The sequence below is a fragment of the Neofelis nebulosa genome, chromosome 13 (assembly GCF_028018385.1).
Source record: "Neofelis nebulosa isolate mNeoNeb1 chromosome 13, mNeoNeb1.pri, whole genome shotgun sequence".
Lineage (NCBI taxonomy): Eukaryota > Metazoa > Chordata > Mammalia > Carnivora > Felidae > Neofelis > Neofelis nebulosa.
Window position 1 is genome coordinate 41923585 of NC_080794.1, and position 16627 is coordinate 41940211.

Here is a 16627-nt window from a genome sequence, read left to right on the forward strand (position 1 = left end):
CCCACCTTGCACCAATTAAACTGTCTCAGTTGGCTGGGTTGGAGACAGGTGCAAGCAGGAAGAAATCCTAAGGAAGCAGGGAATTCAGGAGAGATGGGGCTTCTCTGGGAAGCTGCTCTTCAGTTTTCTGTCAAACTGGTCTGAAAACTGGTCAGATGAGCCCACAGAGGTTCCCCAGAGACTCTGCAGCCATAGGTGAAAGACTCAGCCTTCTGGAGAAGTGGCAGCTGCTTGCGTCTGTTTGGGCACCCCACACATGCCCAGGTTCTGGTGCGCCAGAGCTGTGTCTCAGATGAAATGCTCTTGGCTGGAGATGGTTTGTATCCCTGGACTGCAACCCAGGGAGAAGATTTCCCTCTAAATATAGGTGCTAACCGACAGTGTATAAGAGAAGCAGAAAAGAAAGAGTGTTTAGTTCTGCCCTGTAGACACATCTCACCTTATGTACTTCCTGGGTAGGGGCCTCCTTTCCCTGGTTTTGTTAGCACTGCCCCTCCATTTTCAAGATTTCAAATGCAGTGGGGGAAAAGGGGTATGTATGACTGCTTGAGATGAGAAAACACACTACAGAGAGACTTGCCCTTGGATGTGTTTTATATGCCAGGAAGGGAGGGTTGTCAGTCAATCTCTGCTTAGCCCTTGGGTATGAGGACTGCCCTCTGTCTGTCACGTGATCTTCATGGCAGAAGAAACAACCGTGTGTGGGCAGATGAACCCACCGTACAGAGCAGGAATCCTTAACTTGGGGTGCATGGACCAACTTTAGGGTCCCTGGCAAGCAAAATTCCCATAGCGTTCATCAAATTCCCGAAGGGGTGCCTGACCCACAGGAGAACCACCACCACTGCACATCGTAATCATGCACATTGCCTTCCATAATTTTACTTGCTCTAGGTACCAGCTCTTACTCATGCATGCCTCCTCTGAGCATATGCATATGAGTGCACACAGACACACAGCCACCAAATGCTCCATCCTTGTCTACTCCCCAGCCTCACTAAGTACCTGATAACAGATTGTGCTCCAAGGCACTGACAGACTGCATGGCTGCCTGGAGCACATCTCAATTATTACTGCTGCTCTTTATAGACCTTGTCTTATCATTCCTGTTCATGTTATTATGAAGAGGGAAAAATCCTTCATGCACTCCCCACCCTTCTTCCTGATGCTAGAGGAAAAGCATATGCCAGGCAGAGTCATCCAATGGCACCCTTGTCCTTCATCTTTCTCTACATACAGTCCCTGCAGTTCCCTCTAAGACATCAAGATCAATTGTATCTCAAACTGGGCCATAGGTTCATTTCCAGGTGGGAGGTAGGGGGAGGTAGAGAGAAAAAGGTGAAAATACCAGTTCTCAAAGGAAGAGACAGGGGCTCTCTGCCTGGGCATAAATAGGAACATGGATCGAATATCTTTAAGAAGGACAAGTGCCTTATACTAGATTCCAACATCTAACTGGTAGGCCCTACAGTCCTACCTCCATTTTCTTCCTGAGAGTATCATGATAAGTGAAAGGTGGTATGAGTATTTTCCATTTGGAAACCAGACTGATGAAGCAGCTCTACTGGAATCAGGGTTATCATAATAGAACGGCCATCTTTTTCATAGCTCTGAAAATATTTGAGCCCTCTATATTCAAGGACAGCCTCATAGCACTACCTTAACATTAACTGCCAAGTTTCCATGTAAAAAGTGAAAGATGAGGGGATGAAGATATAGCTGAGACTTGGGACCATATCTAGGAAGAAAGGTCCAGAGATGCTTCGGATTTTGTTTTTAAAGGGGCCATCGCATAAGAATTTCATCACTAAGTGTTGAACTGAACGCTCAGCAAATTGCAACCTTTAAAGTTGATAAAAAATACAGCCAAGATTTATCTATGTTACCCCATGCTTTTATACCCACATATGCTAGAAATTAAACCAAGTTTCATATAATGTGTCCATTTAGACAAGTCAGAGGATAGATCCCAACAATGATCAACACACATGCTCAGTATAATCAACTCGGTTTTGGTCAAGTTAATACACCAGCAGAACAGACAGACATGGGCCTCTTTTCTTATAAAGAATCCGACAATTTAAGGGGGTTGTGTTCACTTCCATTTATGTCCTGGAAAATACACTCTTGTGACTTAGCAACCATGTTTAAAAAGCTCTAGCAGTTCTTAAACAAACAGAGCGTATGTTTATGAGGTCCTAACGACGTTATTTTCAGGGATGACGTAGAGTTTTTGATATGTAGCTTTAGGGATTTACAGTAAGTTACGGGTAATTTATTACTGTGACATACAGTATATGCCTAGAGAAAAGTGGAAACTTACCTAAGCAGCATTTGCAAGTGTGTCAGATGGGAAACAAAACAGAGAACCTGAAGACCAGGGTCTCGTCACTTTGGAGAGTGAAGGGGCCCTTTCTGGGAGACGGAAAATCAAGAGTTAAGAAGATTTTTCTGGCACTCAGAGAGCAGAGCTAATTCAAGACCAGAAAGAGAGACGGTTTAGAATAAAGACTGAAAACGGGAGGCCCAAATCTGGCCTGCAGAAGTGTTTTGTTTGGCCTGCAGACTGCTTTAAAAGATCTGGAGCCGTGGGCAGTATTTTAAACCTGGAGATTCAACATCAAGCCTGGTTTGCCTCTCCTCTCTCTGAAACACAGGAAGATCTGGCCACATGCGCCTGCACTCTGCCTGGGGATGAAGTCACTTCAGGAGGCCTTGAGCTCTCAGCTCAGCTCAGTCCTCACCAGACCTCCAGCCCTCCTTCCTAACATCTGGCCGACCGCCCCCGTCTACTAGAGCCTTGTACCCCGTCTACTGCAGACCTTGCCGTAGGGAATGTTATCTTTCACATGGTGCTCCTAGTGAGCAGATCTCCTAACCTGGCAAGGCTTCTTTCAGATATAAGGACAGACAAAGCACACGTTTCTCTCTAAAACTCATCAGAAGATTATTAGGTTTTCTCACAAAATTGGACTTATCTACAGGTGCCACTCTTTTTAAGGCTGGGCTGCTGAAGTTCTCATTTCCCAAAGCCAAGTCAAAACACGTGGTTTGAAATGGAATGTGGTTTTTTTGTTTTGGTTTTTTTGTTTTGTTTTGTTTTTTAAATATCCTCATCAGAAACAATTAGATGATGCTGGGAGGAATGGGATATTAGGCTTCTGTCCCTGGGCATGTTTTCTTATCTGTGAAAATTCCCAGATGGATGGGGCTGACAGGAAGGGAGGAAACAGAGCCAGCTTTCCATCAGGCACAGCAGACACTGTGTCTATGGCCCACCAGACTTCTAGTGACCTGCAAAAATGTCTTGCTTTTCATTTCTTTAAAATCAGAAGAAAAAATGTAAATATAATAATAACAAACATATAAAAATGAATCCAGCCTGGATGATATTTATCTTTATATGAATGTAGTTGCAAAATGTGACTTTTAATATTCTGCACAGAGAAAGGGACCCAAGAAGGCATAAGGACCTACACCCACAAAAATCATCGTTGTGTCCCTACAGGCAAACCATGGTCTTCAGACAAACATCCTGGAACGTGTAGGGACCGCTTTGTCAGTATAGCACTGCCTCCCTTAGCCATAGCTTTCCTCCCCACCACATCGCGGGACGTTCCGCATGTGGCAAGTTCATAAACTAGGCCTCTGAAAGGCACGTTACACCCTGACTTTGGCCTCAGAAAGATGGAGTGGATGCCTTTCGGTCAGCCACTTCTGGAATTTTCCAAAGAGAAGTCTCCAAAGATTTTTGTCGTGTGCAAGTGGAGAACAGGCATTACCGCCAACAGGGAGAGTTTGCTTTTCTGGTTCTGTTAGGCCACCTCTGGAGCAATCTCAGTCCTTTATCTCGGCGGCTCATTTCAAGGTGGGGCTTTGCTGGACTCAGCACGTACTGAAAATAAAAGCCAGAGGACACAGCACAGGCCAGAATGGGAGTCCCCTCTTGTGGGAGACTGAGTTTTCTCTCTCCTCAACTCAAAACCTCCCCAGCCTGCCAACACTCCCAAAATCCAGCTGTCTGCTTGGCTTTTCTAACTTCAGCCCTTATCCTGAGCAATGCTTATATTAGAGACTGAAATATGCTAATACAGTATATGCTATACTGAAATCTTCCTTGGTACCTTGTTTTGTTGCCTCCATTTTCCTGTATCTTTTTTCTTTTTCCTTTGTTTATGTTCATTTTCCCTCTATTTCCCATATGATGGCTAGACTTCCTGACCCTTGTAAAAATATCTATAACTTTAAAGTCTTAATGAAAAAGATTGAGTCTTACACATAGTATTGTAAACCTTCCATACCTCGTAAATGTCTTACACGCAGTCAGTATTTAACAGGGATCTCCTACCTGACTGATACCTTTAAGGTCATGGGTGCATGGCTCTCAGCTTCATCTCTGTTGTTATGGTAAGATTGGTGGCCAGTCCTCCCATGCTATACTTTCCCATCAGTCTAGAGGTGGGACAGGGATTGTCCCCTACACACACACACACACACACACACACACACACACACACACTCCCTTCTCCCAAATTCTATGAGTAGTCACAAGTGCATTAAAAAGTCCCAAGGGCATCTTTGCTGTAAGAAGTTCTATTTTTAAAACACAAATGACTCATCACTGACCAGGGTCTCCCCAAAGCTACAATTTGTCAGGCTGTCAGGAAGAAGGACAGGGGGGACAAAAAGCAAAGACAGAGGTCACATCTCCATCCTCAGCTGAAGCCCATAAAACCCATCATAAAGCTGTAACCATCTCCACCAAGCTCAGCACAATCCGGGGTTGTGTTAAGCACGAGCCCTGCCCTTATGTTTGGATTACACCGCCCTGAGTGCTAACCTTCTCTCCAGCTGGCTCCTACCCCAATCCCTTGAGAGTTTTGCATGCATGTCTGCCTGGGACATCAGGTAGAAGACCATTGCTGTGCAAGGGAGAAGATCCGGCCCTCGTGCAACATAAACACACGCTAATTGCAGAAGACATACACACTAGCTGAACCTCCACGGGAATGCATTTTCTTTATTTTCCCTGAAATAAGCATTCTTTTCAAAGCGTCAGAGAATCTAAAGTTTTCTTTTGAAATTCTGGAGAGTGGTGAGGAAAGAAGAAATAATTCATTATAATTTTTGGAGAGGAAAGTAAATGTGGATTTATAGACATAGTTGTCGGATAGGGTTTTCACAGGGAAACAACTGAGCCATTGGGCAACGTGTCCTCAAAGGTCATGCATAACAAATTCCAAACAGGCCAAACCAAAGCATTCGGCCTTGTTCACCTTCCACAACACAGTTGAACTCTTACTCCCCTTCTGAAATAGTACAGAAAAAAAAAGGAAAAGAAAAAAAAAGGATCATAAAATCAAGGAATTCAGGGCCTCCCTGCCAAGGGGGATGAAATAAAGGAATCCCAAGCATCTATCTGGCATTATCTTTGTTCTTATCCATGACCCTAAAGTTGCCCCCATGATGACAGACTAAAACTCCAAAATGAACATAAAAACCACTATTTGCTTTGCTCTTCAATGAATATTTGCCATCACATCTTTGTTGATTTTGTATGTGGTAGAAAGAACCCAAGAGATCAAGGAGAAAGGGCCCTGGACTGGGGAGCATTGATTGCTCTGTCTTCAATTCAGCCCCTGGCAAGTTGGGTGTTCTTGAGAAGGTCACTTAACCCTCATCAGGCAGGGGAGATGCTGAGGCACAGGGAACAGTGGCACCAAGTGGACTCTGAAATCTCTCCAAGTTCTAACATTTTATTCTCTCCAGTTGTCCCTTGCTGCAAACCCAGAAGTAGGTCTAGCTGTGTCTTCCCTCCCACTCCTAACACAGTCCCTGATTTTTCCCAAGGAAATGCCAAAGATGAGCAGCTCATCCTGATGCTTCCAGCTGCTGTCACGTGTGGTACCTAGGCATCACCTGCACAATGAGAAATAAGTGAGGAAGCCAAGACCGCCTCACCCAGATGGAAGGGGGAAGGTTACCCTGTGGGCACCTCCTCCACCTGTCTTCTCTGCCAGGTTTATGCACCACCTGATGACAAAAATGGCATTTCAGAAAGCTAGACCAAGTGGCACAGTTGAGTTAGGGTTGATCTCACATAGGAGAATTGAGTGTTGCCATTAAAGGTTAAATCCTGAAAGGGGACAAGGACTTCTCATTGGGAGTTATTTACAGACTCTTTGCCCTGAAGGCACCCCCCCTCCCCCATCCCCTCAGTGGGCCCAGCTCCTCCACCATCTGACATTCCATTCTTTCAACAGCTGCAGGCGCTCCTGTTGTGCTCCCCTTCACAGATGTGCAGTGCTGTTCTGAACATCCTGCCCTTGAACTTTCCCTACCCATAATTTTCCAGACCAAAGCCTGGCAATAAAAATGTCAGTGAGGGACAGAGAAAACTGGGGGGGGAGTGTGTAAAAGGGAAAAAAAAAAAGAATAGGAGGATGCTTTGCACAGACAGTGATTTGTGTTGACTTCTTCAACAAAGGCTAAATGCATACCGTGACTCCTCAAAAAGGGCATCAAGGCGGGGAACGGCAGTGAATTTCTCAGAACGCCAGCTAGAAAGGCCACGTTCCATAAAGGAGCTGAGCACAAGGGAAGGTGATGAGCTTCCTTCCCTATACCATGGGCCACCCAGCTCTTCTTGCTGTGAGGCAGGGGGCGCGTTCAGGTACTCCATAGTACTTCATGGTACTTCACAGTCTACGATGAGCTTCCGTGGAGGTGGCGATGCTGTCCTCACAGCTCTGCCAGGCGCCTGCTACAAAGCTGCCACGTGTGAAGCACTGGGTCGACACCTGTGCTCATGGCCAGCAAGAACAAGACTGGAAGAGGCGATCAGGATATCTTACATTGTTACAAAGACCTCCACAGAAACCTCTTGTGGACCAAATTCTCCTAAAGTCCACTGGGAATCCTAACTTTCTAGGCACATCATGCAAAATTATAACAACTTAACTAAATTGTACAACTTTCTAAAGAGATAAGAGATAAAAGAATCTGTCTAATGGAGAAGCAGGGCTTCTCTCATTATCTACTCTAGTGTGCCAAATGATAGGCGCAGAGGGGGAGGTAAGCAAGGGGATGGGGGGTGGGGTGGGGAAAGGGTCTTTCTACTGGGAATGAATCCCTTAACTGGGAGAAGCCATTGAAAAACAATCAACTTCCCTTGTTCTTTGCAAACATGACCCTCTTCCATCACCAAATGCTGCCAGTCCATTGAGATAAAAGAGAAGGGAGTCTTATTAAGCTATAACGTAGGAGAAAATGAATCAAGACATAACCAGACATCAAACAGCACATGTCCCACAGACATGTTCCATATCTCTCATGTCCTAGGAAGGAAGCTGTGATAGGGCCCCTGCTGACTTGCAGGCCTGGCCCCAAAGGTAGGAAATGGGAAGATGGAGAACAAAAGAGAAAACAGAACAGAGGAAATGGCTAAGGAGGCTAAGCCATATCTTGTTCTGGTGACATGTCACTTAACCCATTTGGTCACTTCTACAAGCTGGAATTTCACTTCTAGATACTTGGGAGAGAGATGCCTTTAGATAACGCTGGGTTCAAATCCTGGCTCCGACTCATGAGCAACGTGGTTTGGGACCAATGTTGCATCTTCAGCCTCCTCACCTGTACAGTGGGAAAGGTGATAAGACCACCCAATCAGGTTGTTGGGGGAATCTAGTGAGGTCCCATGTGTTGTGTATTGTAATGTGCTTGACACTATACCTCACACAAGTCTATGATCAGGGAATGTTAGTTCTCCTGACCACCTGCCTGTCTCTCCCTTGTTCAAGAGAACTTCTAGGCTGAGGGACAAGAGGTCTGGCTTGTGTGAACACTCAGCAGGTAAAATAACTGGTGATTGGCCAGTTCTGCGAAGGCTGTGGGTATCCCCATCATGTAAAGGGTACCAGTTTTATTTCCAGAAACTATGGAAACAGTCTGGTCAATTTCTACTGCAATCTTCAAGATAACCTTCCTGAACCATACCTAACCCTAAGCAATTTTACAGTGTAAAAAATCTTCCACGTTATCACACCGAAGAGGTCCCAGATGAGTGAATGAATACAAGATGAATGAATCCATGAATACAAATGTAAATTGTTAAATGAATGTTAAAGACCAGGGGAAGGCCATTTCCACATCATAATACCACCATTATCCTGGAATCCAGCCCTTGGATTAAATGCTCTCCAAATTTTGCACCACTCTTCCCTCCTCCTTGCTAATGTCCATATCCCCAAAGCTTCACTGCTGGTATGAGAAGCCAAGAGCAAAGGCTGGTGAAATCAGTGGGTGCCCCCACTGTGTGCCAGCAATTTTGGAGCAGATAAAGTCATTAAGGAAAATTTTAACAATGTATAACCTTTCAGCTTTACTCTGGTAACAGCAGGTAGCTTGCCTTGCAGAGACATGAGCCTGCACTGAAGTCACCAGTAAGCAGAACTTGACCTTCATTTTCAGTATACGCAGTATTAAATATTCATCACCCACAGAACTGTAGCATAAGAAGCAGCTGAGTTTAAACATGAATCAAAGGAATAAATATCTCCCCACAGGTGAGTCATCCTTTCCAAGAATGCCCCTGGAAAAAAAAATGCAAATACCCAGGGCCTGGAGCCTCTGTCTCTTCCAACTTTCTCTTGAAATTCTAGAGGCAGCAGGAACTGCTGCATTATGCAATCCATGAATCCTGCCCTCACACTGACATCGTTGGGTCTTTTTTTTTTTTTTTCTTATCTGTTAGAGAAGAATTACTGTTCCTATGTCAAAGACAGAAAATAGACAGGGATGGAACCAGCAATGGTGACATTATCACCCACAGGGTGTCTGGGGCACTTTTGACTTGGTTGTACAATTTTTTAAAAATCTTTGCTTCACAGAGTATCAGAGTGTATGGGAGGAATGGGTTGGAATATACATCAAGAGACATCAGAATTAGGAGCTGGAGTGGCAGATGTCTTAAATTGGGCAGAACATCTTTCAAAGGGATGAAAAAAAATGGAGTTCTTTTGGACAATGTCTGCCTCATGTGGCTAATTTAATATCTTTTGAGGGACGGGATGACTGTCTTTGGAGGACTTAGTGCTCCTCTGTGTCTGCAAGGAATCGGCACTTGTGCCTATCCAAAGACTTGGTAGAACAACTCCTTCTGCTTGGGTGTTTCTAGAGAGTCTACTGCTGGGATGATGAAGCATAATTTTAACACAGTTTAATGTCCCTCTTTGGCTTTCAACTCCAGGAGCTCTGAGCACAATCTGTCTTAGCTAGACAGCAATCACTTGAGGCTGCACGAGTGATTCTTCTGCGGCGATCACTCTAGGAAAACTAAGACCCAAAGAAGGGCTCCTCAAACCCTTGAATGAAAAAGAGCTGCTTGGGGACCGATCTTGGCCTAACAATGGGAAAGGAAAGATGCGTAGGAGAGGCTGTGTTTGGAAATGACTTACCCACTGCCTTGATACTAAACTCAGCTTTGAAAGGTTAAAAAGATCAGACAACCACCCTTCACGACATTTATCTGAACTGCCTTCCCCACCTGTTGCCCATTCGCACAGCCTGGACGGGCCTGCCTGACACTGAGCCAGCAGGGCAGACCCCGGAGCTTACCTCATATATTGATCTGCATTCCTCCCACTCTGCAAGGGGCTGGGTGCAGAGAGCCTCACATCTTGAGCTTGTGCTGCTGGAGTATCCCCCACCATTGTGAGGGAGGCCAGCTCTGATCAAAATTCACTGAGACAAGCCACTTCACGACAGTGTCTGCCCAATTAGGCTCATGCAAGGGAAAGCCTACAGATTGATTCATTCAAAGGGCATAAATGTTAACTAAAATTCATTGGAAGAATACTAGGTGTTTTTTTCCCCAGTACTGGGTGATGATATAGTATAACTTCCAAGAGAAGTCTAAAGCTCTCATTCCAAGATGCCCAAATGGCCAGCCAAACCACCAGTGTGTACAATCGATGAGAATCTTGAATGAATAGATGGATTTGGGGAATTTACATCCTGCTTTCTTACACATTTTCCATTTGCATCTTATGTGTGGACAGAACTTCATTTTCTCTTGTTTACTGTGCTTGATTACAATGTCTCTAACAGGTTCTTTGTTTATTCCTGGGAATCTGTGGACTTGCCATAAAGGTTACTCTACAGACTCAACCTTACTTCTTCCCCTTGCTTGATATGCACATGCTCTGCTGGTCTTTCCCCAGGAAGATGGAAGCCTCCTTGGTATTGGCTGTGCCGATCAGGTCACCCACAGTACAGAACCTTGGGAGATGGCTTTAGAACCAAAGGTAGTAATGCAAATGAGAAATGGAAGGGCCTACATAAATAAACCAACTCTTGCTTTGCCCAACCATGTGTGGGTTTGTGGGACAAAGAAGGACTGAGCTAGGACAGTCTCCAGGGAGAGTGGAAGCAAGCTTGGTTCTAAGATTTTTGGCATTTTTGCTGAAAAAAAGTGGAGAACAGGGTCGCCTGTCCATCTTTGGAATAGACTCTTTGCAAGTCCATAAAAGAAACCAGAACCAGAGAGGGCTCCCAACACTGGATTTCCCAAGGCTTAGCAAAATCATAGCTGAATCTAGGGTGCTGAGATGGTGCAGGGTATCCAGGGAAGAGGCTCTTTTGTCTTAGAGAATTTCATTCCTCTCCATCCTCTCACATGGAGCCAAGAACACCAGGATGAAAGATTGCCTCTTAATATAAACACTGTAAAAAAGGACACAATTCAAATCCATCTAACAAGAGTATTTTATTTCTGAGAAATACAGAGGAGCAGAAAGGGTGGGGAAGGGAAAGAAGGTGCCAAGGCATCTCTCCTAACTGATCACCACACTCACCTTCATGTAAGGGTTTGCTCTGTCTGGGGCACACATATGCATGCCCAAACCCATTTCCTGAGCCCGCCACGGAAGCTGACAGGCTATGCATCCCCTGACATGTGAGAACACTCCTCACTCCTGAAAGGGAATGGAGAAATAAGACCAAGGCTTTAGGAAATCTTTGGTTCAATTCAAATATGGTCCAGAATTATGAAGAATAGATACTTAAAAGAGGCTTACCTTCAATGACATACCAGCTGGAATTTTCCAGACTTAAAAAGCTCTTCTCTTTCTTGGCCAGGAAGAGCTGATGGAGGGAGTGTGTGGAATCTTGTCTCCTGGAGGACTTTTAAAGGACCCTCCTCCACCTGAGACAGGTGAAGGCAGTCCAGCCTCATGTGTGGCAATGGGCAGAAGGACCTCTGATACTCTCAGACTTGGCTGATGCCCAGAGACAAGTGATTAAAGGGGACGTTTTCTTTATTTTCCCTGACATGGCATCTTGGCCTCAGTACCCAATTGCACATCAGCACCCAATTGCACAAAATCCTTTGGCTGGTGACCAGATGCCTCTGAGAAATTCAGAATTCAGGCATGCATGACATTGCTACCATCCTGAGCCACAGGAAAAGAGCACTAGGCTCAGAATTCAGGCACCCCAGGGTCTGCTCCAACAAGGACACAAAGCAGGTTTCCTGGAATCAAACTCTAGCAGACGGCCATACCAGGGATGGAGTTCAAAGAGTTGAAAACACTCTCACAGTAGACTGTGTAGGAAAAGAGCTCAAGTCCACTGCCCAGTTTTCAAGTACATGTCGCCACAAAAAGGTGTGTCAGACCAGCTCAGCTCCAGTTTCCCAGATGCTGTCAGCCTCAAACTCGCAATAGAATAGTTGGAATAAATGAGCCCCTTCCTCCCCCGCCCCCCCCCCCCGCCAGGGTGACACCTGCAGGAACCAGAGCAGAGCTGGCCGCCACCTAGCAGCTCTGCTCAGTGACCTCTCCTGCCTCCTATGAAGCCTTTACAACATCGCAACACCCCACCTCAGGGTCACCCTAGAGCACCAGTTCGCTCAACTGGCACCTTAGGGGTCTGCACAAATGTCCACTCTAGGAAATCCTAGATGGCCATGGGTCTCCACCTCTGGGAGTCATCACGAACTCCTCCGTCCCATCTGTGACCTTCACAAGTGAAGAAGCACCAGCGAGCAATGCTTCTGCTGAATATTCTGCTTGGTAGCTGCAAAGGATAGAGCCGTGCTTCCTAATCTAACCTCCAATAAGGTTAAAGCATCAGAAACCCTAATGAGAAGAGGACCTTACCACCATGGCAAGAATAGCTCAGACCCTCACTGGCTGGATACCTGTAGCCCTCCCAGTGGTTGGACATTCACACCAAAGCCCTCTTAACCTCTTGACATCTTCAGTGCAAATACTTCGACGGGAAACAGCTATTTCAAAATAAATAATACCCAGCAAACAAAAATAACACCCTCACATACCTCTCCCCCCCTCTCAGGCCAGCAGAATCAAAGTAACCTTCCTTTTAAGAACTTGTTTTCCCATTCAGAAAACCAGCACAGAGTAGCCCTGCCGTCCTCTGAAAGCCTTCCACACTCAAAAGACTCTTGCAAATTTTGGTGTTAAAGTCAATAAACTGATCAATGTAGAGGCTCATGATTGTTTTTAAGAAAGAGGGCAAGACAATGTATTTGAATACTCACTTTGACGAATCTATGAAGTATATTACAAGTGCACCAATGCTGAGAGCAAAGACTAAGACAACCTGCAAAAGAAGAGGAAAATGCCATCACTTAAGAGCCGACACTGGGAAGCTTCGGGTTTTTTTTGACACAGGTGCGGCAGCAGCTGGGAAGCAGGGTTCCAACTGCTTTCTGGGGCCCGCTTGGGAATCTCAGCCCCTCGAGCTGCCGCCCACCACCCCCCCCTCCCCAGGATACCCTGATGCTGACTCCGCACCTTGCAGCGGGCAGCAACCTCACTGCTGGCCAACAGGGGTCAGGGTAGACTCATATCCATGGCTTTGGGTCTCATCTAGCCCTATTAGCACAGGGTCCCGCTTCTCTGCAATGAAGTCAGCACACTCCAGTGGGAAGAGTGAATAAAAATTCCGGGTGATACAATTGGTCATCTTATGTGTAATCTGGGCCCGGAGGAACTCAGATATGGGAATATCCATTTTTCGCAGCTCTGCCAAGATATAACTTACATACCATAAAATTCGCCCGTCGTAAGTGTACAATTCAATGACTTCAAGTAAATTGACCAAGTGGTACAGCCATCACTATGATCTTCTAGTACCAGAACATTTTCATCATCCCGGTAAGAGCCCTCACGCCCATGAACAGTTAATCCCCGTTCCTACCCCCAGCCCTACACAACCCCTGATTTACTTCCTGTCCCCACACCAGAAACATCAATTTGAAAAACATAAATTTTCTGCTTGTACAAATGTGTGTATATACATTGGTGTGTGTGTATATGTATGCGTGTGTGTGTGTATTTGTGTGTGGTTACAACACTTCTCAGTATTCTGGAAATAGTTCAAGTGCAGGAAGCCAAATTAGGTAATACATTAGGCCAGCTACACAAGAATCCTTGTTCATCTTTACACTCTTCACTCAAAATTAATCACCACTGATTTGAAAGACAGTTTGGCATCTCCTTCAAAGGATACCTGTCACACTGAAGTCCATCCAATGCACATGTAGCAGCGGAGGCTGATACCAACACTTGTGTCCCCACTCCACATCCTATTTTATTTAGTCTTTGACAGAGGAGACCGGGAGGGCAACTTAATGGTCTCAAAAATAAAGACGTGGAGAGCCAATAATTAAGAATGAAAACAAAAGTAAACACCATGACCACACACAGTGCCAGGGCTCAACAAATACCTTTAGATATGCTAATATTCTAAAGGGTCTATTGACAGAGAGAAGCGTCAGCCTCCTCATAGTATCTACATATTGACATCACTGTGGCATTGGCTGGTGAATAGAGATGAATCTCAGTTTATGTAATGGCTGGGCATGGACGAGCTGTGTGTGTGTGTATGTGTGTGTGTGTGTGTGTATGAGAGCGAGAGCGAGAGCGAGAGCGAGAGAGAGAGAGAGAGAGAGAGGATCATGCTGTATTGTGTGTGTGCACCAAAGTGGCCAATAGGAAGTGAAATCTGCATACGGTATTCATTCAAAACATTGCAGAACCCCACAGAGCTCCTGGGACAGAGAACGGACCACACAGTAAACACTGACAGTTACAAACTGCCGGACACTGTGGAAGGAAGACACAGCCTCATAGCACCTGACAGATTATCTTTACAAAAGGAAGTGGTAAAACAGTACACCACTGGGGCTTATTTTATTCTTCCATTTTGTCTCAAAAACTAAACCACGCTGCAGCTGAATGCAAGGAAACCCTGCATGCAGTCTGCTAGCAAGTACCTTCTACCAGGTGCTAATCCCCCTGACAGGCTCACCCCAGGCTCTCCCCTCACACACTCACTCATTCATTCTTTGCAAAGTTATGCACAAAAACAAACAAACAAAAGCATAAACAGGCCTCAGCTTTTCCCTCCATTATCTGAATGAGGCAGCAAAACAAATAGCTTAAGATTAATTTTGATCTGTGTTGCTATTTCTGAGACATAAGCAGTTAGATCCCCGCCCCGACCTCATTCTCAAAATGCTGCAAAGAGAAGGGGCGTGGCCAGGACACAGGAAAAGGACCTCTTCTTCATTCATAAACAGCTGACCCAAGAGTAATCTCTGTCAGCTGGTGTGTGTGTGTGTGTGTGTGTGTGTGAATGCTGAGCTTTGGTCAGAGCTGGCTATCCAGGCCAGTGAGGGGAGGGCAGGGACAGAGGGGAGAGGAGAGGAAAAAGGATGGAAGTCCTTGAAAATGGCATCTACATCATTATGAAATGAGCTCAAAATCTAAGCTCTCCAGCAATGGCGAGGGTTTCCCAGCATTGGGGGGCCAGACGAAGTAGCTGACACTAATTTGTCCCAGCTGCCTTTGCTCGGCCTCTGTGACAGGGAATAATGTGCAGCTTATTTAAGCAAATCGGCCAGTGACAGAAGGAGAGGACTCCTGCTATCTTCTCACGATGCAAACTCAAAGAGCGGCATCTCTCTGAGAGGGTAAGGGAGGGAAGAAATCCAGGAGGAAAATGACCTCCAAATCTCCCAAGAACTGAAGCTGTTGGGTGCACCTATTCTCGGGTCCACATGTTCTGCCAGAAGGCTTTCTCATGAGGAGGTTCAGGGTGTCCAAACTCTTCCACCCACCTGCCTCCAGGAATAAAATGATCAATGGCGGGCGGGCGGGGGGTACCTGCTTCTCAGTATTAAGGCAGCTGTGCATGTGATTTTGAAACTTGCCACATGGCTCTTTATCATGTCAGGCTTGATTACATTGTCACCCTGGATCCAGGTGCTGCAGAAAAGGAATCAACCCTTTGTTTTTTTTTTTTTTGTTTTTTTTTTTTTTATTTTTTATTTATTTATTTTTTTTGCTTTTATTATTTTTATTTATTTATTTATTTATTTATTTATTTATTTTTTAATATATGAAATTTACTGTCAAATTGGTTTCCATACAACACCCAGTGCTCATCCCAGGAATCAACCCTTTGAATTAGGCCATGAAAATAGGGATCCAACAAGGACTTGTCTTCTAGAGGGCCTTGGCCAAGGACTAGTTCTCTCTTGTTCTCTCCATCTCTTACCTCTCCCTCTCTGACAAATCCCCCATTGTCTGAGAACTCTGCTTAAATATGAAAAAATTCAATCCAACTACACAAAATGATTAGATTTGTTTTGCCTAAATGCTATGATGGTTATGTTATAGAGTACCCCCAAATAAGTATCTTAAGTATTTATGTCACATCTCCTAAGGCCCTAGGAAAAACGAAAGAAGTCCACTTACAGTCATGAAATACACTCTTCTGCAGAGTAATCCTTACATAGATGAATGCTATGCTATTATGCAATCAGTGCTCAACTGTATGGCATAGGTATAGTCAATATGCAATAAGGTATTGACTGGGTGGAGATATAAATGGGAGAAGAAGCTAGGAACAGGCAGAACAACAGGGGCTCTTGTCTCAATACGCCTTTTGTCCTCAAAGTGCTCCTTTTTCCTACATGTAACGGCTACTCTAATATCCCTTCAGTAAGGGGGAAGGCCACTGGGAGTCCTTCCATGTGCTTCGATGGTCCCAGGAATAAGGGACATTGAAGCTCAAGGGACATGGTAAGAAGAGGCCAAGAAAAGCATAATTCCTAAGACAGAAAAACACTAGCCCTCCAGCAGCTGGGTCACAGAAGACACATTATAACAAGCAAGCACTTTACAAAGCACTGTCGCAAACAAGATCTTGTAAGCACAGTGTGACACGTGGAACGTATGAGCATTCCCTCTCAGGGCACATTGTGTGCTGACCTTTCCCAGAGGCTTTCTAGCTTTCCTAGGCCGGGTTCACCAAATCACCTTGGCTACCGGGGATGGTGCTAACTGCCGTATTTTTAGGTTTACTGAAAATACCCACATGTGTGCTGATACAAAGTACGTTGTGATATTTACAGAGTGCCAGATACCTAAAAACAAAAGCGATTTGACAAATGTAATTGAAACAATGGTGCCCTTGCATCATTGCTTTTCAAAACTTCAAGATCAAGCATGACATGTGTTTGCACAGAAGAATGCCAGGAACACGGACACACAGAGACACAGAGGCAGAAAATTTAAAAGAAATAAGTCTGTCCTTA

At 45.1% G+C, this 16627-nt stretch overlaps 1 protein-coding gene across 29 annotated transcripts in view; it reads right to left on the reverse strand.

Moving 5' to 3' along the window:
- The window catches only part of KCNMA1 (potassium calcium-activated channel subfamily M alpha 1), a 739425-nt gene that overhangs the window by 355587 nt on the left and 367211 nt on the right, over window positions 1-16627 (reverse strand). For 28 of the 29 annotated variants that reach the window (XM_058696774.1, XM_058696780.1, XM_058696775.1 and 25 more), the window contains one exon: window positions 12560-12621. In XM_058696774.1, coding sequence (XP_058552757.1) covers window positions 12560-12621 — 62 coding nt within the window. Of the gene's footprint in view, window positions 1-10853; window positions 10974-11075; window positions 11204-12559; window positions 12622-16627 lie in introns of all 29 variants that reach the window. The other variant, XR_009252323.1, reaches the window with a different exon arrangement.